Source organism: Mycteria americana, chromosome 1 (genome assembly GCF_035582795.1).
Source record: "Mycteria americana isolate JAX WOST 10 ecotype Jacksonville Zoo and Gardens chromosome 1, USCA_MyAme_1.0, whole genome shotgun sequence".
NCBI lineage: Eukaryota > Metazoa > Chordata > Aves > Ciconiiformes > Ciconiidae > Mycteria > Mycteria americana.
Genome location: NC_134365.1, coordinates 63,976,257 through 64,000,652, shown reverse-complemented (window position 1 = coordinate 64,000,652; position 24,396 = coordinate 63,976,257). Strand labels below are relative to the sequence as shown.

The 24,396-nt window shown below is 46.7% G+C and overlaps 1 protein-coding gene across 9 annotated transcripts in view; it reads right to left on the bottom strand.

The window, feature by feature from the left end:
• HIPK2 (homeodomain interacting protein kinase 2) overlaps positions 1 to 24,396 on the bottom strand; it is a 143,017-nt gene that overhangs the window by 15,533 nt on the left and 103,088 nt on the right. For 5 of the 9 annotated variants that reach the window (XR_012775929.1, XR_012775930.1, XM_075503042.1 and 2 more), the window contains exons 6-13: positions 23,865 to 24,049; positions 21,441 to 21,500; positions 19,898 to 20,060; positions 17,055 to 17,274; positions 15,358 to 15,479; positions 10,449 to 10,591; positions 9,895 to 10,074; positions 6,945 to 7,226 (exon numbers count right to left, since the gene is read on the bottom strand). Coding sequence is in view for 7 of the 9 variants with exons in the window: in XM_075503042.1 (XP_075359157.1) it covers positions 6,945 to 7,226; positions 9,895 to 10,074; positions 10,449 to 10,591; positions 15,358 to 15,479; positions 17,055 to 17,274; positions 19,898 to 20,060; positions 21,441 to 21,500; positions 23,865 to 24,049 (1,355 nt within the window). In the remaining 2 variants the exon portion in view is untranslated. The remainder of the gene's footprint in view (positions 1 to 6,944; positions 7,227 to 9,894; positions 10,075 to 10,448; positions 10,592 to 15,357; positions 15,480 to 17,054; positions 17,275 to 19,897; positions 20,061 to 21,440; positions 21,501 to 23,864; positions 24,050 to 24,396) is intronic. The other 4 variants (XM_075503080.1, XM_075503091.1, XM_075503101.1 and 1 more) reach the window with 3 other exon arrangements.

The window sequence follows — 24,396 nt, the reverse complement described above, 5'->3', positions numbered from 1 at the left end:
CTGCTCACAAACTATCAGGACTGAGAGCTTGTACCTGTTGACACAGCACTTGCCTACTCAGCAAGCTTACTGTATTCCTATAACTCAGCCACAGCTTTTGGGGATGTTTGTGCTTACACAGAAAAATACTATTAAAAGTCTTGCCCCCTTCCTATTAAGCTGCCTCCAAGCCTGGTAATTGCTTTCCCTCCTGCAAGCACAGTAGCAGCAGCATACGTGATTTAGTAGTGTTGAGAGTCGGCATGTGTTCCTGGTCAGCTTGTGTGCCTGCCTGCATTACGTGGGTAGGTGTATTTTAATTCTCCAGAGGAGGGAGGGGGGAAGATTACCAAAGTGGCATCTAATCCATCTACACAGACTGAAAAGCAATAAGCCAGGAAGGCTTTTTAACCCTTACTGGCTGGAGCTGCATCCTCCCTTCAGAACAGCAGTTGGAAAAATATGCATTGCTTTGTAAGTTTATTATTAGTTTATGAGCGGTAGCCCATTCCCACGTGGTCCCGAAGAGCTCGTTCTCAAACTTGGACACAAAACAATTCATGTCTGTCCAATGTGCAGACACAGAGCATGACCGTGCCTTCGAACACGCAGAAGCAGCTCTCGGAGACAGCTCTCTAACATATACCACCCTCGTGAGTGCACAGCGGAGAGACGGACATGGGTCTCTATTCCCCACGGCAAGGAAAGATCTCAAGGAAAAGTCTGATGGAGGAAAGAGAAGATAGTTTGTGCACAGGCACAGGGCAAGGAACTAAGGTGGGCATCTCAGATACTGTTAATGGGAAGGTGCCGAAGGCAGATGCTGAGAATGAAAAGTGAGAGGAAATTAAGGAAAAGATGCTGAATTAGGTAGTAAAACAACATTGGAACCATCTAAATAGCCAAGGACAAGGACAGGGACAACAGCTCTTATAACAGTGTGTAACTTGCGATGATTTCTGCTTGCTGAAGGCCCAGCCCAAAAGCTCGGTATGTGATAGCATTGCATGAACAGGATCTTTTTTCCCTGAATATCTCAAGTTACACCAGAATCCCAGAGAAAGCAAATGGAGCCTAGTAGGGGCAATTCTTCAGCATGTGGTTCACCCACAGGGATACAAACCTCTCAGTGTGGCTGACGCTATAGCAACAGAGGCCTTCAGCTCTCAAGGTCACCAAGATGGCCTTCTAGTTTGGGGGAAGAAGGCACCCATCCCTCAACTGTGCCTTTGAACTGGTGTGCATGTATACCGTGGCACGTTAGCTTTACATCACATCACAAAAATTCTGTTCCAGCTCTCTGAAAACTTAGTAACATGCAACCTTTTCAGTTTGCTGCTTCAGAATAAGCCACCTATTCTAGGAAAGTATAGGGTCAGCCAACAAAAACTCACACTACAACTGCAATCGCTTTCTTCATGTTGAAATCCTATGCCATGCATAGCACAGTGTTGAGAACATGCCCCCCTCTCTTCAGCTCAACCTCCATCCCAACCTGTTAATCCACTCTCACCTTCTTTGTGAATTTGTGATGGTAAGAAATACTTATCAAGTACTACACTGAGGCCGTTTTATTAGGCTATACAGCACGTGCTGTAGCTATTTAAGTCATATATACTGAATTGCTTAGCAGGTTGTAAAGGTTCTACTGCTGAAGGTTTGCTGAGAGAGCTACTGTCTATCTCTGTTATTTTAAGTATTAGTTGCATGTCGGTGTGTCTTCTGGAGATGGAAGGCAGCAATCTTTTACCAGATGACTGTGGTTAGTCAACATATTGCTATGCAGAGTCAGTGCATTACTATGCACAGTATAACATAGCCACAATAGGCTAGATGTCAAAAGAGAATTACAAATAGTATTTTGACCCTGACACGCGCATATCAGCAAGTTGGCAAAAACACCTGGTTTGTGCCTGTCAGCAATTTTTGTGCGTAAGGGGAATGAAAGTCCTCTGAAGTAGGCTCCACCACCGTTGCACTACGATGTGAATAAGGTGAATTAACAACTTGCATCAGCTCACGCTCAGAGACTTCACTGTGTAGTTTACCATTTTAAGAAAAAGGAAAAAAAAAACCCAATGCTGCAAGAATTTTGTGCCAATGAAGATGGCCCATGAGGCAGTTACTCAGTATGCCCACATGACAGCCATGGTCAGTCTTTCTTGTCCAGGAAGACAGTGATTACTGTAAGAATCCCATGGAAAGCCAAGCTGGAGAGGTGTTACTTATGATACCAGCACAGACACAGCAGGCAGTGGGGAAGTGAGGGGCTCTCCTGCCTTGTTGGGGTGGAAGCACCCTCAAAACCACCCACCTCAAGGCCATCACTGTATTGTTTCAAGAAAAGTCATGTTTTCCTTGGCTGTTGCACTTACTGCTTGAGATGGGAATTCATCTAGGCACACCACGACAGCCACCTCCACTGCCTTTCCTTCCAGCCCTTCCTTCTGCCATGCCCTGGGACGCGGCCCTTGGCAGGACATGGAAATACCCCTCGCTGCACCGCCGGCACATCCCTCCCGCAGGACCCCGTGTGCTCGCCCTCCCTCCCACCCACCATTCAGCCATCCCAGGGTGCACTTGTGCCTCTCTGCTCTGTGTTTAAGTTGTTGCTTTATTTTTCTCCACTTCTAAGCTTCAGAAATATTTAATTGAGGGAGGATTTACGTTTAAACCGCTGCACCACGTGAAGTTGCACACTGGGGAGTACTTAACCCCTACTACTTGCTGAATATGTGCTCCGATTACTGCAACTGCAGTTGTACTGTCGGTCAGTCTGTCTGCTTGACTTTCTTGCTAGAGCAAGTAGAGAAACTTAAGAGGAATAAATTTATAAGAAAAAAAATCAAGTCTACTCTCTGTTTCTACTCTCTTCAGTGCTTTACAGGTAATGGTTAGACCTAAATTCTTCTTTCCAGAATGAATAACAGTCAGGGTATTATCTTCCAGCACAGTGGTAAACATCTCTTTGGGCTACAGAGTCTCTTTGTGAAGGATGCTGAACTGAGAGTCTAGAAATTCACTGGTGATAAATAAACAGGGTCACAAAATTGTTTCCTGTTCATATAATGCTTTTTATATGCAAATTTTTTTCTGCTGTCCTGCAAGACAAAATGTCACATGCAAAACTTTGTGGGCAACAGAAACTAGGTAAAAACAATTTCATCCAATTTCATAATTTTGTTTTTTTTCCTATTATTTGCTTACATTTTGAAAGAAAAAAAACCCCTCCATTAAACCAGAAAAAAAAAAATCTTCCCCTTAATTAGTTAATCTCCTAAGACTTTCTCCCCCTTAAATAAAAGTCAAAACTTTTTGCAGTTTTGAAGCTTCCCCAGATTTCACTGTGTTGGGGATATTACTAGAAAAGTCTCAATGTAGCCTGCAAAAAGCCTTGGTTTTGACAAACTGACTTTTTAAATCAGGCATTTGGCCCCTGAAAATCTCTGACCATTTCTGTCCCTGCCGAACTGTACCTGAGGTCCCTCCTCTGTGATTTCACCCCAGGCACGGGGCCGCGGCCCAGCAGATGGCCCCCTTTGACAAGGCTCCATGGAGCAGGTCCTCCAGAGCCCCCCTTGCACCACCTCCCCAGCACCTTTACCCAACAGGAGCCCAACATTTTCAGATGACCATTGATTTTAAAAAGATTACACCAAGCTACGCTCATCAACAGGGCAAAACACATGTGAGCAAAGAACGAGCAACGTGCTGGCCTGCCTGCCTGGTCAGCTGGTATTTCATAAACAACCTACTTGCACATCTGTGCTTTTCATTAGTAAAAGGAAAATTCTGCCCATATCATACCAAATTCTTCAGATTTTTCTTTTGCCAATAAAAAAGTCACATCCCCTGCACTAGAAAAGCTCTCTCTGCTGCTCTGGTATTACAGAGAGGCTTTTCTGTCAGAGTAAATCCAAGCTGTAGGACTCCTTTACTGCATCAGCAGTATCATATTTTATCAGCATTACCAGTCCTTCTTAAACTGAGACTTACGAACTCTTACATCGTCGAAGGACCTACTACTTCTCACAACCACAGGTAGCTCTAATCTCTCTTTGCCGAGCAATCAATAAAATAAACATCTTTAGTCTCATGGGTCAAAGAGAAACTTCCAGTCCCACAGGAAATAAGAGAAGGAAGTGCTGTAGCAAATTCAGGAGCTGATCCAACATCAGTGAAGTTAATGCAAAGATACCACTGCTATCAGTAAGATGGGATCAGGCAATTAACTTTGATCTGTCAAGTGCCGTACGATTTCTGTATTCTAATCTAGAAAAAGCTAATATGTTAGGATGTGACTACCAGCATGTTTCAAGTTATTCTTTATTTTTCACCCCCACACCACAGCGATTGCCCAACAGGGTAATATTTGCAAAAATATGGGTGAGACAATGCATTCTTTGCATGGTTTCATTTTCGACTCAGATCTTGAACATTTAGGCACTGATTACAGTAAAGAACATACTTCACTGCCACTCCCATTTTTCTTGGAGCCAAAAAAATACATAAGAAAACTTGGAGGTACTTTCCTAAATGTGACGTGCTTTCAATGAAAAAGACCTCAACTTTGGCGGGGGCAAAGTTCGTTGGCATTAAATGCTGATACAGCTTCCTTGACTGGAAGCTACGTTCTTACTCCAGCTGAGAATCTGGTCTTAGATATGCCCAGTTCAAAAGGCACTGAGTGAACTGACTTCACTCTCCTGGAGACTTTAAACAAAAGTTTTCATTCTGGACGTGCTATTTTCCATCTGCGTCTCTGCCCCTAATTCTCCACTCGCTCTGGTTACATCTGCACAGGCAATTTAATTCACTCTGGAATTCCAAAAGGTGCCCAAGAACAGCCCGTGTCCGCGCGAAATGTCTCTACATGGCTCAGAAATTAAATCTAGCTCTTAAGCTTTGGCCTTCCAGGAATGCTGTCGCCCTGGCACTCTGTATAGATATGCCATATGGATACAAAAAGTAGCCAGGGATCTGATCCCAGGCAGGAACGTGTCCTGAATATGCTTTAGTCATATCAAAGCCAGTTTGTTTATGTAAGTCTGGCTCCTGGGACTACTTTCCTAACCCCTCAGCAGACCTTGCCCAAATAGTTAAATACCCCAAACTCCCAACTCGATTTCCAGACATTTTCCAGAACTTTGTTCTGTCTGTCTCCCTGGAGAGGTGCCGAGTGAAGAAACTGGTCAGATGGCAGCAAAGTGGAAGCAGAGGAGACAACATTAGCTGAAGTGGCTGCAGGATCTCAGCTCTTCCCTCCACCCTGCTCTGGACCCAAGACGATATCCAGACAGTAAGTATAAGTACTTGCACATAATTTTCCAAAGCCTGGGACCAGCAGCATGGTAAAAATGCTTGCAAATAGCTCCCATGACCCTTGAGGTACCTGCCCTCTTCATGCTGCCCCACCTCACAACCTTAGTTTTCAGCATCCCTTTTGTCTTGCCCTTCCTTTCCCATAAGAACCCTGGAAGTGGGGGCTCCTTATTTATAGTCCACCCGTTTTCCACGCTGACCTTCACTGAACTCTTTCTGGAAACATGCTTTCTTCTCCCTACCAAACTAAGGAATACTGTAGCAATTTTTTTTTAAGTGAAATATGTTACACTGTCCTGTGATCAATTCCCCCCGATAACCATTGCATTCATGGCAAGCCCGAATGTGAGAGGCACTGAGCTCTCACTGCCCGGTGGAGCTCACTGGTTGGGAGAAGGGGAATGGGAAGAGGGAGCAGCTGGCGGGGGGCAGGCTGAAATTGCAGCCCTAGATGCTTGAATCGTGCGGCTCCTCTTTACAGATTTTTAGCTCCTTGAGGCCAAATGCATCTCATCTGTTCTGTGCACATTTGCAGTGCTCCACTTATCACCACAGAGCAGAGATGCAGAGATATAGCTAGATATCTCCAGTGATTAAAGGAAAATCTGCCATGGAGCATGTCCTAAATAAATAAAAAATTCTCTCTTGACAATACTGGAGGGATAAGGTTAAGAATTCCTAGCTCAGTTACCGACATAAAGATGGTATAATTATTCAGCCGTTTGCAAGGCTACTTCTCTACAACTTATAAAGCAGAGTGATGTCTTGTGACTGGCATCAGATGGGAAACCTAGAGTGCTTGCATCTGATGAAAGGTGCTGAAAAGACAGTCCTGGAAAATTAAGTCCTCTCTCATCCACAGTAGATGATCATCAGTGGCAGCTGTCCTGGGCCACACTGTTCACTCGGGTGAGTTAATTCTCTGAGGAGCAAACTCAGTCACCACGGTCTCTATAGCCTCATCTATGCTTCGCTGCAGAGTCAGTCAAAAAGCCATCAGTTTCTGCCACTTAAGATAATAGTTCAGGGTTGTGTTGGCAACACAATCAAAACTGAGCAAACCTCTTGCAATGTATTTACCATTATTGAGTGTTTATGACACAACCACTAACTGTTTTTCAGGACCTTTTTAGGAAAATAGCACATATGGAAGGTGTCATTTAATGCTCTTTACAGATGCCTGGATCACTTAGAAAGAGAAAAGGCAATTTTAAGCTACCTTCCTTCCAAGCCCTTCTTTTTGTCTTTGTTTTAAACAGCTATCTGACTTAAAGAGGCCAATTACCATAGGATCTCTAAAGTCTCCTTTCAACAGTCTTGGGAGATAGAGAAAACTATTATTTCCTCTTAGAGATGAGAGACTATGGCACTCATAGTCTCATATCATAGACTATGACTATGATACTTCTCCAAGGTCACACAGCAACTGTGCAGCACGGTAGGGAATGTCACCTAAGTCTGTGGAGTCCTCAGCTAGTATTTTAGCCGCCCTTTCGTCTTTCCTTTCAAATGAAAGATGACCTGGGTGCTGAGACCCAACTGTAGCTCCTGGGACGCTACAGCAACTCCTGGGATGCTCCAGCACTTCTCTGCCTCTGTCTCTTTCTCCTGCACACAGAGAAGAGCAGAGAGCCACTGCTCACCTGGTGGGTGCATGCTTCTGCTCCTCCTCTTCATCTGTGTCGCTGCTGATAGTGATGACACTCACTGCGGGGCTAGGGGTGTCGGGAATGATTATCGTCTGCCGCTGCCGCTCCCGCGTGGTGCTGGTCGCCACATCGCCCCAGCCGCACGTGACGGAGGTGCTGCAGGCAGGGCTGTTGTGCACCATGGCACAGCGGGGAGGCGTGTTTTCCTTCACTCGTTTCGACCGCTGAGGCGAGCTGATGGATTGAGAGGATGAAACTTCATAGGTGGATGCATTTCTGGAAATGGGAAAGGTTGTTAGCTGGTTAAAACTTGGTTTGCTTAAGTTGCCCATCGCCCTGGCTTTTGATTCCTGGTCTCTGATTCAGTGGCACTGATTTATGGAGGCTAGGAAAACTGCAAAACTGGCATAGTCACCTCTTCGAAGGACAGAGTGCCTCACATGACTTATTCATATAATTGGCTGAAAAGTAGTTTCTTTTAGTAAAAAATGCAATTTTGTTTCCCCTAGAAATTTCCAAATGAGAAATGCTGCCTCCCAGGAGTTTGCACCAGGAGGTAGAGGCTAGTCACACAGCCCAGACATGCAAAACACAGGCAGGCACAGTATGGCTTTCGCAGAAGGAAGAACAACCCAAATGATAATCCCTTTCTCCTCTACCCTGCATGGATGCATCATGACCAGATATTTTTGGGCCAGAAAAAAGTAAAGGTAAAATTAGAATTTGTTGTGGAAAACAGCAATCATTTATCAGGAAAACTGCTTTTCTTAGTTGAAAATTTAATTTTCTGTTTCAGAATCTTTTCAATGAATATTTCCTGCCCAATGCTTCAACCTCTAGGATAGTGGAGTCCCATGGATGAGAGCACGCAGATGGGAGGACATATACTCAGTTTCATTTCATTCCCACGTGAGGCAGCAGATATAGCATATATAAACCAGAAAGAAAAGAACAATCTTTTTATTATGCAGTAGAAAAACATTCTCAAGTCCTGTTTTTTTTCCCAGTCTTCCTACTTCAGCTTCCCTGCCTGACAGTTGAAAGGGCCCACTTGGATCAGGGATCTGAACACAGAACCTGTCCACCAAACAGTGCAGCACAGGTCTGCAGATGGGAATATTTACCAAAGCACACTGACTAAAGCCCATTTCACTCATTTATTTCCCACATTTTCTTTCTTCCTTTTTTTTTTAAACTTTTATTCTTCTGCCTATCGCAGAACATTCGCGGATTCAAAAAAGGAAGCAAACAAAGTTCTCATTTTGTTCTACAGTGGGGCCTGGGCTGCATGTTCAGCTTGGCCCGAAAGCTAACAAAAGGAATAGGTGGCATCCATCAAAAGGAAGTCATTATGGACGTATCGCACTATACCAACTTACACAGGGTCTTTTGCATAACAAATGGCTGCACAGTAGCATTTGCAGTGCTTTTTGAATACCAATGAGCAGCATGGAGTACCCTCCTCTCCAAAGGAGCACGTTCCTCATTTGGCTACAAAAGCATAACAATTAATGAAGCCGTAGAAACCCGTTGGTCTGAAAGTGTCCAATTCTTTCTGGACACTGCCGCCCTGCCCCTGGAGAGGGAAGGGAGAGGGGCGGCCCCGCACAGGCGCACTGGTTGCAACAGGTGCTCTCTTTTGCTGGCTTGCTGGGGTCGTAGCTGCCTCTGCTCTCCATTACGAATGGACTAAGACAGCTGGAGCCCACCCAAAGTAAATGCAACAGTAGAGAGAGCACATAAATGGGAAGGATTTAAATAGTGGCCTCTTAACTAGAGTCAAATTGGTTGTGAACTCAGAGTTCCTCTGGCCCCACTCCAGTCACCCAGGAAAACCACAGGCTCCTCTGTTTTTGCCACTGCACAAGTGGTGACCCATTTTGGTTCTCTCCCCTGCACTGTTCTGTTTTGGTTTTTTTAAAGAAATGTGCTAGTTTCACAGCCCAGAGGACTTTCCCCAGGACAGCTGCACGTACATTGTCAACAGCCTTGTCCTCTAGGCAAGATTACAGGGCTGTGACAGGCACCGCAATCATCCTATCGTTTCAGTTGTGCCACATAACATAGTATGGACCAAAGCCTCGTCTCCTCCTTGCAGAGCCAAATGGTCCTACTGAGAGCTGATAGACTGAGGTGTATAAGGACTGCCCCTGTATGAGATGTCCTTATAAAATGCTCCCTGTTTTATGCTGCCATGATTATAAAAAGGCCAGTGCAGGTATCTGTTGCTGGTGTGTACTGTTGAAGATAGGGGCCAACCACCCACGTTAGGAGCTAGAGAGCCTGAAGGTGGCCTAAAGCCACCCCAGTCCTCCACTCTGCATAGCATTAAAGCTCAGAAGATAGGTCATGATCCTGTTGCTTTTGAAAGGGCAGCTCTTGTATGCACACATCAGGCACGTGCTCCTGAAGCTGCAGTCCCCTGGAGGTGCACCAGCCTGTGGAAATGCAGACGCGGCACCCCAGGAGTGCTTCTTCGAGATCGTGCGGGAAGTAAAAGTGTGGCAACGGGGCATCGCGCCACGCTGACCTGAGAATATAGTTACATTTTTAATTATGGTGACTACAAGGCCTCAGGTAATCACAGCGACATAACAAGCTGTATGAACAGGGCCTGAGTCTCCCATCCTGCATGCCCTCCAGCCGCTAACTCCTGCGCAAAATGATGTTCACTGGATATAAAATGCACCTGACCACCTCTTACCCCCTGCTCTCCTGACCTGGGTACAGACGAGGTGAAACAGCAAAGAGTCCCGTCAGAAGAAGCGTGATCTAATCACTCGCAGGCCGTGGAACAAACTTTATTTTGCCCCACAGATGTCAGCGAATACCACCCTCATCAGCACGCTTGCATTGCAGGGCTGCATTCAGAACAACCCAGGTACGGACTCCTGCCTCACCGACGCCACGACCAGCGCCAGCGCCAGGAGCCGTGCGCACTCACCGGGGCGCCGACTGGTGCTGCTTACTCTTCCTGGCGGAGGTGGCGGCGGCGGGCGGCTGGCGCATGACGTGAGCAACACCCACGTTGACGGGCTGGGCTGCGGGGAGAGTCACATGGCTAGCTAACAGCGCGGGCTGCTGCATGATGGGGTTATAATGGCTGCCGTGAGCGTGGGTGTTTCTGCAAAGGGGGGAGACAGGCACACGTTTAAAATGCAACCGGCGGCTCTTCAGCAGGCTCTTTCACAGGCTCCCACCGCCTTCACCGAGGCACCCTCCTCCAGGGCCCGTTGGGCTCCCAGTCCCACCAGGAAGGAGCGTTTCCCCCAGGGAAGCGACTGAAGGGAGCAGCGTGGGCACAGCGCTCCGCTTCAAGGACGGGGAACGCAGAACCGCCCGTAGCTCTCGGGCAGGGGGGTTGCAGGCTGCAGCCTCCTGCCCTTCTCCCCCTGCTCTGCAGACTCATGGGACCCCCTCCCTCCCGCCCCAGCTCTTCTCACGCCTCCTCCAGCACTGGTGGGTACTTCAGGGAGCCTCCAAGCACCTCCAGTTTACCTCCAGTCTGCCAGCGGTTGGGTGCCCGCCATGGACTCCGGGATGACGGTCGCGTGCTGGACAGAAGTGTGGGTGGCCACCCCAGTCAGCTGCTGCCAGGCAGGAGGGAGCAGGATCTGCTGAGTGCCACTGGGCCACGCTTGCTGTCGGACAGAGGGAAAAACAATTTCTTAACAAGAGGCATCATACGCTGAGTGTGAGTGGTGGTCCATGCTCCGCTGGGGCTCCTAATAATGGTCATGGTCATACTGCCTAGCTCTTACCACTTTTCAGTCATGGACGACAAATACTGTTAGGAAACCACAGGAAAAGCAGTAAAAGTTATCAATATAGAGAGCGCAAAGGAGGGGAAAAAAAAAAACCCTGCCGTCCAAAGCAGCAGCTGTGTTTTAGGTTAAACTGGGAATGGGAGGGATCGAAACTGGTCAGCATTTCAACCCAAACATCGAACTCTTTAGCACCTTTTAATTTTGACTCTCCAGATCAGCTGGGCACTATGGTCCCATTGTTATTTTCCCCCTCCTACAGCCTTTCCATTCTCCTTCCTGCCCCAACAGGACCTAAAGGACTTCAGGAACTTAAAGGGACTAAAAAGGAGAATGGACTTTTCAAGGATCAGAAAACAGAACAGGGGGCTGCAAGGCTTTTGCGAGGAGGGAAAAAAGGTGAATTTGGGGATACCAAAAGGGAATGCGCATCAGTCACCAAGTGCCCCTCAGGAGGAACATCTTGCTGCGCGAGCCAAGGAGCCCAGTCGCCTGCTTCCAGCTCACCAGGAGCCCCCCAGCCAAAGCAGAGCGGAGACATGCACGGCTACACATCGCGTGCCTGCCCTCTCCATGTGCTGTCCGGCTTTTTCAGAGCAGGTGCCCCCCTTGCAGGGGTGGAAATCTCTGCCCTGTGAGCTGAGCCATCGCTCTGCTAGGCAACCGTCCCTCCAGCTGCGCTGCCACAGGCATGACTCGGGTCATCCTGCTCCAGTGACTCCACACACGAGTCAGATGATGGGTTTTTTGACTTGGGAAACTTTCTTTCCTATGTGCTGCCTGAAGGCGGCTCCAGCAGCTTCTCACTGCCTGGGCTGGGCAATGCAGGGGTATCGGCTACAGCCCTCCTTAGTCCCAAAACACACCACTAAATTGGACCCATATTGTGTTATCTCATAGCTCTAAGGAGGCTAAATTTTAAAGAGAGGAGGCTTCTTCCAGGCATGCGTTTGTCCCAATCATCCTCACAAGAATCCTGTTAACTATCCCCATAATCCTCTCCTATCCCCCAGCAAAAACCAACCAAACAAAAAACCAAACACCACCCCACCACCCCCCAAAACCCTTTTCCCAGGTCTGCTCCAAAGTTGACTGTCTTGTCATTTTCCACGTTGCTGAGTTAGATGAAAAGGCTGCTACGGTGAGGCCTCTCAGCAGCGTCTGCAAAGGACGGACAGTCACGGGGCTCCCGAGAGCTCTTCATCTAAGGAGCCACAACCACGGACTGGTGCTGCTCGGAGCAGGTAGGAGGAGGAGGCAAAGACGCAGAAAGATCAGGGAGGAAAAAAGCTTTTTTGTTTTTCCCTTTTTTCCCCGCTTTGATTTAAAAGAGGAGACTAAACTACTGTTGCAGTCAGTCCCAGGGGACTACCTGGATTTACTTGCAGAGAAAACGGCTTCCTCCCTTTTCAGGAAGAGAACTGAACAAATCTAAGCTCCTTTCCCAACTGCAGTGCATAAATTTAGATGCAGTGTCAGGGTCCAGGCACAAATTCCTCACTTATTAGGTAAGGACCACTGAATCATTTAATCTGCAGATAAGACTTGTCTAGGCTGATCCACTAGCACACTGTGCTGTGCTCACACATGGGAGGCTTGCGCCGGCAGACGGAGCCTGTTCTCAGTTATTGCATTACTGCGAAATTGTGCCACCGTGGTGGAGCGCCGCACTGGCCCCTGAGCTCGGGAGGTGGTGGGTCCCCCAGCGTGACGGAGCTCCCGCTTCGGATGTAGAGCAAGAACAACTAATGGAATAAGCGTGTTTGTTCTGAAAGCCGGTGGCAGGACCTCCGTGGGAAGAAGTGTGGTTGGGAAGGAGTTAAAAGGAGAGAAAATCAAGAATTCAGGGCGTTATTCAAGGACAGGGGTCCTTGAATAACGTATAATATAATAAATAATATAATAATAAAATAATATAATAAAAATATAATATAATAAAAATATAATAATAAACACTATATAGAATTATAATATAATAAATAATATAATAAAAATAATATAATACGTATAATATAATAAAATAATCCAGGTTCTGGGTCACATCATGGAAGCCTGTCAGAAAACTGTACAGCTTTGTCTCTTTTGAGATCTGAAGCTGCAGAGACCTATTAGTAACGACAGGATCAGTCTCCTTTCACTGGTGTCTGTGCACACAGTATGTGGACCACACTTGCTTGAGAGGGTGAAAATAGATCCAGAGAAGTTACAAATAAGTTACTTTCGCCACTGGCTCTGCATCTTGCAGGCCGCTTGCTCTGTCTAGCTCTATGCCACGGGCTGCAGACACACAGCTGCCAGAGATGATGCTCAAAATCCATCACTGCCTCTGCCCTGGGTCCCTCCAGCTCCTGAAGCTCCTTCCCGACCCTCCTCCGGGACTGCTAGTCTCATACAAAATGCACAGGGATAGCTGGACACTGGCTGCACTGGGATGCAGTAAGGCTTTGCCAGCCACGGCCATCCTGAGCGGGCAAGCACAGCGACCCGCGCCACGTGCTGGGCAGGGGAGAAAGCTCGACGGCACTACACGGTGCGGGGGGCACAAGGAGCGGCATCGTGCCTGATCAGGGGGACAAATAAGGTGGGTGGAAAGACAGAAGTGGGTTCCCGAGGCGCTATGCTCTCTGCCGGGGACAGTCCCTCTAATAGTGGGAGCAATCGCACAGTCCGGTCTGAAGAGCATTAGATAAGCAGCTGTGCATGAGAGAAATAGCTCTCTGCTGAAAGAGACACACGCAGCCGCTTGGAGATCAGATGTGACTACAATGCATTACAAAGAAGCTGTGTTTTTCCATTCAGGAAACTGGAATTGGGTACAGATTTGTTTGTCAGACCAGCTGCTCAGCCCGAACCGAGCGAGGCCCGCGGACACCAGATGCCACCGGCATCAATCAGAGCGCCTTGCCATCAGAGTGGCAGCGAGCATTTCTCATCACGTGAGACAGACAGATATATCAACAGGCAGACTGCCTCTCTTTTATTAAATCAAAAATTAAAAATCTATGCAAGCGAGGAGTGTTTCTCAGAAAGAGCTTAAATTCCCTTGTGGAAGTGACAGTGAACAAAATGTCAATAGAAAATATGACAGGGGCAGCCCATGAAATGGGAGTTCATGTAGCAGGGGCAGCACAGAAATTGGTAGCAAAGGTTCTTCTGAACACTCCCGCCCTCCCACAGACTGCGCCATGACCCCAACAAGGCCACCTCAAGAAGAAAGAAGGGGCTGCAGGTCTCAGGATCTGCTGTCTTTGGGATGCTTCAGACCTGACCCTCACCCCTTCAAGCCCCATGCAACAGCACACCTCAGGAGGCCTGGGCAGAATGGCGGGGGCATGCAAAGCTCTGTCACCTCCTTCACCCACTGCCTTGGCTGACTTCTTGCACAAGCAATAGGTGCCTGCAACCGTGCCTGGACAGACTGCTTCTTGCTTTGCCATTGTTTTTGTTTCCCCGGCCTCTTGGGCTCTCCTTTCCTACCAAACAAGAGAGCTGGCCCACGTAGGTTGTTACGACAGGCTGCAACAGAGATAGGTCTGATGTTTCAGACAGCCCTCTAACAAAGACTCTGCTATTGGGAAGGGGCAGGGCATGTTAGCTAATGGAAATCACACAGGCTGCAAGTTGTGTTTCGATCCGTCTTCACCAGATAAGCGCGACTGGCAGCCGGCAAAGAAGGGCAATTGCACCAACAGTCTCACCCTGGCAATGCAATGCACCAGCATAAACCCTGAAGTCTGCTGGTACTTGACTGCCTATGAACGTGCTGGCATTAATGAAACCATGGCAGATCAACCAGTCCTGAGTCAGAGGCACACATTTTTGAGTTGCAGGTCATCTTTTCCAGGCTGCACAACTTAGTATTAAGTGTACTAGGTGCTTTTTTTTTTTGCTGCCAGAAACTTGCTTGATATTGGCAGAGGTACCATGGCACCAGCTGAGAACCAGTAGGGCCTGATTCACTGAAGGTAGCACAAGGAGGAATGAACTGCTCCTCCTTTTTGAGGAGCTGGGTTTCCCCTTGAGGATGTGCATGTGATCGGTGGTACCCATTCCTGTTTGGTTTTTTTCCTGGGAGGAACCATGCTTTTCCTGTGAGGGCATTTCAGACAATTGTGCCAACAAGTGCTGCTGACAAGGAGAGCTCCTTGGCTGTGGGGCCCTTGCCTCTGCCCCCTAAATCTCTCTCATAACTTAAGAGCAGAGGGGCAGGTCATAAAACGGAAGGGTGCAAACTTAAAGCATGAAAGATATTTATCGGCAGCATGCAATTCACCAGCGCAACTCCTGGCCACAAACTACCACTGAGACCGCGAGTTCAGGAGGATGCAGGAAGGTTATTACCAGTTCCTCCTGAGCAGAGGCCTGACACAGCTTCCCCTGAGGCTTCGCACTGATTCCAGTGGAGAAGCAAAAGGAAAGAAGGTCTTTCCAGAGACTTTTGCAACTCTGACATAGCCTTTGAGCTGAACAATGAACTGGGGGAGGTTTGGACATTTTGGAGAAAGCTGGAGACCCTTATACGGCTGCCCAAGTCTCCAAACTGCACCATGGAAGGCCCTCAGAGAAAGCTACTCTCCTCAGCCTCCAAGAGCTAAACAACACAAAAAATACCTGCGGAGCTTGGTGTCTTCAGAGCTCCTTACCTGTGCAAGGAGTCCTGGCTGGATCTGAAGAGGCTGGGCCCCAGGAGCCTGAGTGACAATGGGAACGGCGTTCTCCATCCGAACTGAATACCCAGCATGCTTCGAAGGGGAGGCTTGTAACCCTGTTCCACCAGCACAGAAGGTACAGCATTAGCCATCAACAGCATTGCTAGGAACGGGGGTCTGGTTTTCAGAGGTGTCTAAGGGCACTCGCTGATGTCCAACTGCAGCATTCAGTCCCTCTGAAAAATCGGGCTCTTGGAGTCCCACGTATTCCACCCCAGCCCAAAGATGTCCATTATATGTTGACGAACATGATAACATGCATAAGGGTGCAGAAAAGACATTTTCAAAGACGTTAAGGGATTAACTGAGTTCATATTTTTAGGGTACCTCGAATCCATGGGAAACATCTCAATACAACCTGTACAGGGAGAAAAGGAAGACAGGGGAGGGAATGGCTTCTCTTCCCCCATGTTCTCTGGTTTGACAACAGAAAATAGTCCTTGCCAGCCAAAAGCCATTGCTATGTGAGAATGCTCTCTCATGACCCAAGTGGGACAGTGTGATGGGAATCCAGAACTGTACACTCACTCAGCCTTGATGGGAATAGGTGATTTTCTCTTGCACAGCTTCTCAGGACTCATATTTAAAAGGCTCTGATTTGACTGTGTAATCTAGCACACCCCAAACTCCAACCACTGCTGACTCAGCCACACATTAGCCTAACTGAGATGGAGGAAACTTCCCTCTCCACCACTTTAGTGCGTGACAAGCCTGTGCTACCTCCTCTGCTTTAGAGCTTTCTCAAAACAGCAAGCGGAAGATGTTAGCTTACATATTCTAGCAATACATTTCTGAAGTCAAACCCTTGAGATGCATTTTAACGATGTAGAAGAGGTCTAGCTAAACTCCCCTAGTTCAAAAGAGCTTTGATAATCTTGCAGAACATTTAACAAGTGCCTAGAGACTGCTGCACAGACAGGCTTGTAGAAATGAAGAGCAGAAGTTGCACCAGCTGAACTGAGGTCTGTTTAGACCACTTCCTACAGATAACCTGGCTAGTTTTTCCAAATTGCTACAGCATGTAAGGTCAAGAGAAGTGGCTAAATCTGATCATCATCACCTAAGCTGTCTAACAATGGTACCTGCCACTGGTATACACAGGCCGAGCTGTTTGCAGCAGGGCTGGAGCTGAAGGAATCGTACTGATAAACAGTCATGAGCATCTGTTCTGGGGGCAAACCCTCATCTCCACACTCCCTGCTGCATTAACCTCCTGAGTCCCCCTTTTAACAACTGAATCACTGAGAAGTGATGAACCCGTTATTTATATACTGATTTATCATTGTCGTGGGGGCAAGTTTTCAAGTTTACTAAAGCGAGGCAGAAGAGCCTTAAACTCTGTTCAGGGCAAAGGATGACAAATATCACATATTCTCCCCCAACCCCTTCTCAGTGCCTGCCCCATTGTTTTAGACCAGCCAACTCCAGCCCATGATGTTGGAGGCGCCTGCAAGATCCTCCGCTGCTGCAAACATTTCCTTCTGCAACAACCTCATTGCTCTTACGGTAGAAAAACTGCTGGCCTGTAAACAGGATCTGCACTAAGGAAGCTTGTTTCCACTAAGAGCTAGATGAAACAGCAGCGGGGAGGGAGAAGCGACTGGCCAAGACTTGGCGAGGCTGTTACTTACCTTGGAAGCCTGGTGGGCAGACGATGAGAGCTTGCTGGAAGGGGTCGGGCCGGGCACAGATCTGCGCTGTTCCTGTCTGCAGGGGCATGCTCCGCTGGGCCACCGCAGCCATGGACGCCGCTGAGGGCTGGTAGAGTGCAGATTGGTAATTTAGTATGGAGACCTCGGGGTTGGCTAAGGAAATAGTGGCACTGGAAGAGGTGGGAGCCAGGTTGGTGGTCTAAAGGAATGACGGGAATTAAACAAAAACAAACAAAAAATGAGGGAGATGGGTACGTTGGAAGAAGCAAAATCCAAAAATAAAATAAAAAAGTAAAATAGTGTAAGATAAAGGAAAAAAAAAAAACCAAAACAAAAAAACCAGCAAACTGAAACCAAACAAGGGGTAGAACAGGACACTGAGGAGCACAGAGGTAAGGACAACGACGGGGAAAGGAGCATGATCTGCCTGAGTAAATGCAGCTGTACCATGCCACGGGACCTCCGGCCATGCAGCGCTGCTGTGTACTGCTCGTGACACAGCGCGTTCTCCAAAGCAGAACTGTAGCCCATTTATCGCCCAACTGGCTCTGATTTGCAGCATACAGAAGGTGGGTTCAGGAAATGCTGCTATCCCCAAATCATGTTGTTCTCTCATCATGCACATAGCTCTAGAAGCAGCTCACATTTCTTAGGTAAAATAAACTCAGCACCTCCATGCCCTGTGAAGCCTCATCCTGAGAGGGGAGACTCATTCCAGCCTTTCCTCTACTTTGTATCTAAGACAGCACATGCCTCTTAAATTATGTTTTGAATTTGACGGAATCAGAAGGCATAACAGTAGGTAATAATAATACTTTCAAAGTCCAAACTTTGCTTGGCTTGACTTTAAAATCTCTCAGAGCAGAAACTCCAGCAGGGATGTTGCAAAACCACAAAAATCAGCCCAGTGTTCTCCAAAACATCTAGAAATCTTAGGATGATTTGTTTTTTATTTGGACTGAGTCTGTAACAGTGGCAGACAAACAACCCCTAAACAGCTCTGCCACTGCTCTATCAATGTATGCCCTTAGCATTCATGTCTAGGCAACTAGGCTCTACCAGACCAGAGCCCACCTTTCCACTCCATCCAAACACACCAGCATCACTGCTGGAGACAGGTGAGACAACACTTTCTCATGGTGAACGTATGAACCCAGGATGAGGCTTTGATCAAGGCTGCAGGAGGCATTAGGCTCAGCATTTCACGCTGCCCTGGTTGCCACTGGGCCTGGGAAGGGTACCCATGCTGCACTGCCACAGCCACAACCACAGCCATGAAGGATGCGATGGTGAAACATTTCTTCCTCCTCCTTCTCCTCCTCCTCCTCCCCTCTCTGTGCAGAGGCAGAGAAATGCAATCTGTTCCCCTGTGCAACACATCGAGCAGCAACCACGACAGCTCCCACGCTCCTAATCTCAGGAGTCGTAACTGGAAGGAGGCAATGCCCCAATATTTTGCAGAGACAGGGAGCACCAGAGAGCCAAGATGAGCGGTATGTTGAAGAGATCGGTGAAAGGTTTAGAGCTTGTTCAAATTAAAACACCCTTCCTGGAAATGCTTCTAACCACTTCTTCTAGGAACACTGGAGATACCGGTTCTGCTCACAACGCACACCCTTTATGAGAATTCAGAGATTACCATGGACCTCCCCAGCCAGCAACTGATCTTAACATCAAGTGAGTTGTGGGGAAACGAAAGCAAATCTGCATTTCCTACTAGCAATTGTGGTACAAATGGTGTCTCTGCCCTGCAGCTGGGGCCTAGGGGAGCATGTAGCACGCATTTCTTTAGTCAGCATCTCAGAAACAGCCAAGAAAGGGAACCAGTGTTTGTAACTAATACCCTATCACACCAAGCCATGACCTATCTCTCTCTGCATCTCCTAAAGAATTGTTCCAAAAGACCTTCTGTGATCACGTATATCAAGAATTGAGTCATGAAGTCTAGTTTTCTGAGTGACACAGGAACACCCTGTACATCTACACAGAATCCTTTAGCTCCCTTTCTTTCCAAGCACCATTTCCGCAGTGCCACCTGCAATCTCTAGAGTGAATCTTGAGCAGCTTCTTCCCAACAGGCTTAAAAGACAGTAGCTATTTCTTGAGCTTCAGTCTCCTAGAATGCTGTCCCTGGAGAGTTTCCTTTCACTGTTGTAATACAGTACCGCAGTAAACAACTTAGCCTGCTAGTCACATAAATTTGTCAGCCCAGCACCCCCCAGCACTGGGGCATGTAAAACTAATACAAGCGTCCAAAGCATGATTAAAAAGCCAGAGCCCAGCAGTGTAGAGTGCAATGTTTTCGGAGCTGGGGTACATGCACAGGGTCCCCACGTCAACTGTGGCACCTGGAGTAAAACCAATGAGAGATCAGAATAAACATTACCACTAAACTCTTCTTTCCTGTTGATCGGTTACAGTGCTGTGTCTGTTACAGAAGGGTTTAAATTCTTTTTACTTCAATGCCAATTTGACAAGTGCTGTAAGATCACAAATACTTCTGCCTGACCCAGGGAGTGCAGTCCTGCTTGCTGCATTAAGGGACTAATGAGCTTTTCCCCATAGCAACTTCCCAAGTAAGCAGGATTTATCACCCCCAACAACAAAATAAACAATGAGGGCAACATTTCACCGTCGCACAAAATGTCACAAGATTACTGCTTGCCTGAAGAAAAGAGAATGAGGAAGAGCGGAGGAAGGGGAGTAAAAAAGTACCATCTTTTTTCAGGCAGGTTAAATGGGATGCTACTTTGCTTTTCATCTTCTAGACCCTACTGACGAAAACGTTTCAAGCACTGGCTGCTTCTGATCGATGCCCTTACCTGGTTGTGGACTGTGTTCAGCTGGTTGTTAAAAGTCATGGTCAAGTTGGTCGATGTGCTCGGGGCTACGTGGGTGATGAATGGCGTCTTGCTCTGGTTCACTGTGTCATACATATTCACCCGCCGCTTGCAGATCTCCATGTTCTGGAAACAGGACTTGACGCTGTGTAAGGAAAGGGGGGACAAGGAAGAGACAGAAAATCAACCAACCGACCAACACAGGTAACGGTTCATCACAGTCACCCTGCATTAGGTCTCAATGGCAGGCTTGGCACTTTCTAGGCTCTTAAAGCCCTTTGCTATTTTATGCAGGTCTTTCTTAACCAGTGAGAGTCAGAGTAACCCTGTACTGAAGAGGGCCAAAAGGGTGTCAAGACGACAGCGGCTGCTCTGGGACTCCTGGGTGTCCCCATGGGTCTGAGCACTGCAATGTAAGTCACAGATAGCAAGCAAATCTGTCGGTCTTCAGGTGGCAGGGCAAGAAATACAAAGTGGCTATGTTAAAAGAGTGAAAGAGACTGAGAGCAAGAAAGAAAGATACTGTTTTTTCTGATGATTGAGCCTGAGAGGAAAAGACAACTCATGTTTTCTGCCTCAGTGTAAGCCTAAAGGTAGTTTTACAAGTCTTTTGCAAGGAAGAATTTTATTGTTCTTGGTCACTGAGACCCTGAAAAATCCTACTTGTTCCTTTTAAAAAGCAGTTCACTGAGAGCTGAGTCCAGCCAAGAGGTTAAAACATTGCCCCGTCTGGCTAAACACTTCCGCAGATGCTTATCTTAAAGCACATGAGCTGTCCTCTTGCAGTCAGTGGGTCGATTCATATCGCAAAAGGTTATGCCAAATCAGATTCATCAACATCCCGAGGGAATCAAGTTCTGAGGTTATCTCAGACTGAGAATTGGATCTCTTGGGGGGAAAGATTACAGCTTCTTCCTCTACACAGACTTCCCTTTAAATGTTATTGATATAGCAATGGAAATTTTGAGAAGTATGATATTTTGTATCCCCAGTAAAGGAGAAGAAATACTCTCTGCAGTGCTAGAGTGCTCTAGGTGTCTGGTACCTGAAACTGCTGGTATTTCATTTTTAGAATTGGGATACCAAAGCATACAGAGGTTTAAGTGATAACAACATACTGATCTTGCACAAAACTGTATTTTAAAAAAAAAGTCATTTTTCCAAGGTCTAAAAACCAATACAGGTTTTCCACAATTCTTCCATAATAATTGTTTTTACAAATGTGACCTCAGAGTCTGAAACACAACCCAAAAAAGGATAAAGGCATTTATTTTATTTCCATTATCCCAACCCAGAAAAACAGAAAATCCATGCAGTGAAAATCAGCTGTAGCTGTAAAAAATCAGCTGTATGCATAATTTCTTTTTTAATGATCTAAGCTGTTAGAGGTAGGGGAGGTAAACACATCCTCACCTAATTTTTAAGAAACAGAATGTCCCTTCAGAAGGAACAAGCTCATATGATCCCTAGGATTGGTCAGGAAGGGGACCTAGATCTTTTTATCCCTGTCTTGTCTCTTACTCACATGGTCATCTTTCTTCTCTTACAGGTAATATCTTGGTAACTGGATCTGTGCCATAAACACCTGCAGACAAGACAGGCTCAGGACACTGTGCATAGCTGCGCATTATGTGCATTCATTTAAAGAACTATGAAATACCTGTAAGTCGCAGAACATTCAGAAAAATCAAACACTTATCAAATACACAGAGAAGACTATCGGACTGTATTTTCCAGTCAAGTATGAATATAATTCTCCCTCCAAAAAGCAGAAAGCACTGGAAAGAGTATATATTCTGTATATGGTAAACTGTGTGTGTTACCAAATGGTTTTATATAACAAGGTATAATCTCTACTGATGTAATACTGTGTTCTCTGTCTTTACTTTTACAAAAGGAAAAAAAAAAAAAAAGAAGACAGAGACAGAGCAAAACGGACAGAAAGACTGAGGAGTACCCAACAATTTAAGAGCCAGGCAGTTAAATATGTGAAATGGGGAGCTAAACTCGCTTTGCTGTTTGCTTGGAAGTAAGCAGAACAGCCCTTCTCAGGGCTCCCAAACTTGCAGCCTCTCTGAAGCATGCCACAGCAGCGATTCCTTCCAGAAGCGACATCTTCCATATATTCTCACTTTCTCTGCTGCCTGATTTACTTTCAAGAGAGATTACAACTCCCTGCATCTCTTGAGGCTTTGAAGTTTCTATTCTCAAAACCACAGGCAATCACAGACAAAATTTCCATCAACTTGCCACGCTGGTTACAGCTTATTGCTCTCTTTACCCATCACCACTTCCAACACAGAGGTACTGTGCAGGGTTACGCACCTGCCTGGCACAGCATTTCGTATTCAGAGACCTGATGCTGAATTTTTTATTCAGGTACAATTCTCACTGCTATTGGCCCCAATGATATTTTCAACCTTTCTGGGGCTTTGCCTGAGCAGCCACAAGTGAGCGCTTCAAAAATGAAGATGTGATTATGGTCTGCTGCGTTAGCGGAAAGATTTCTGATAGCAATGCACTATGCCACAAATCTCTCCTCTTACACAATCAGCTGTTGCACATTAAGAAGGGCTGTTGCAAATTAAGAGACTTTTGTATATGATGCTAACACTGTTCGAAAACACTGTCATTTTTTAATTTATGGATGTTTTTATATGAAACTTACTTTCTCTCTGTTCAGCACAACAATCTCACATTTTGTTTTCATTACATTTATCACTTACTATCTACTTATAGATAACAATGCTCAAAGATGGCTGTGCAGGGTAAGTCTGGGTCTACACAGGTCATGTACCCACTACCTTCTGGTAAGCAGCTGCTCTTATCTTGTGATAAATGTAACAAAAAGGCAGCTAAAGCTCCTTCACAGAGGGAAAACTACCTTAAATGAACTTGAGAGACTGCAGGTAAGAGCACACATACGGGCAGGACAGGTGCCACACAGTAACCTGTTGCTCTGCAGCACCCACACAAACATACTCTATGGCTTTTTAAGCAGTCCCCTTTATTTCATCCCTGAGCTCCTCACAGCCTTTAAACACCCATGCACATGGCACCCAGTGAAGTACAGTGCCGTGCCAGTAACTCTGTTCTCCCGATGAGGCGAAGGGACAGCCCGCAAAAGCACCCTGAACTGCAAAGTGCTGTAGAGCAGGACGTTCCAAGCTAGGTGTCTTGAAGGCTTTGGAAAACTCCCACTACGTGTTTGCCTTCACTTGCACCTGAGAAGCCTGGCCCTATGTGAACTCCCCAGGGGACAACAGCAACGTGCTGCAGGCAGGTTTCCTGCGTTTCAGGCTGCTGCGCTCTGTGATGTAGCCTTAGGCGAAGGGGGAGTCAGGCGTGAAGGCAGGACACCTCTTCACATCTCCATAGGGCAGTGGAGTCCATCTCCATTCCACAACGTGTCAGCTGAGGTCAGAGAGTGGTACATAGGCAGGCAACAACAAAGCTGAAAACTGAACTCCTTGTCCTGTTGCCTGCGCCTGTAAAGCAGCCTGCTGCAGAAAAAGCTCTTCCCTTAATAAGCAAACAGACCCAAATTGACCCCTGCAAGATGGGAAGGTTCTGGGAAGAAGGGCTGGCTCCCCACCGCAGATAAGGCTGATTACTGCAGTAACAATCAGGACTGTATTACTTTGAGATATACCGATACTTTCAGCAGTAATTGCATAATTTCTTCTGCATTTTAATGCAAACATATGTAATTATTGAATATTTACATAATGAATGTAGCACACACTGCAGCGTTTTAAATGCCAAGCACCTACAACACAATTTTTGCAACCTTAAGAGTTGGCAATCCTCTTTTTTTTAACCAAAAAAAGATTAAAACTTAAGGCTTAAGCGTCTTAATAATGGCCCTCAGATACATTTGGTCTCTACCACAACCAGCTCTCCTCTTTACCCCTCAATTCAAAACCCAAGGGAAACAAAAGCCACGTACTGTGTGCTATGAGGGAAATCGAGCAAGTGCGTCATGGTGACAAAAGGGTGGTTCAGAGTTTCAATGGGTGTTATTCTCTTATCTGCATCTATCGTCAACATCTTCTTTAACAGATCTATGAACTCCCGCCGGTCTGCCTTTTCCACCAACATATCACTGCCTTCCAAATCTGTTGTCATGTTCACCTAAAGGAGAAAGGACAAGGGTGAGCGCTAAAGGGAAAGAGCAGATGGTCAGGTCTCCAGCAAACTGTGTTTACTCCTCGTTGGAGTATATGCCCTGCAAGCTTCCCTGTCTAAAGGGGTAGCTGCTGAAGTCACAGGGCAGACTCTGTGGTGGCTAGTCATCTGGCTTGTGTATGTCAGATCTCTAGACAGACTGTTAAGTGTTCAGCTCGCTTGGGTCAATGGCTAATGAAACACTTAGTCACCCTCCACTGAAGATGAACAGCTTCCATGTGGTAGCAGGCAAGCTCTGATAATCAGTATATTTATCATATAAAGGATTGTGATATCAGATACTTAACTATGTG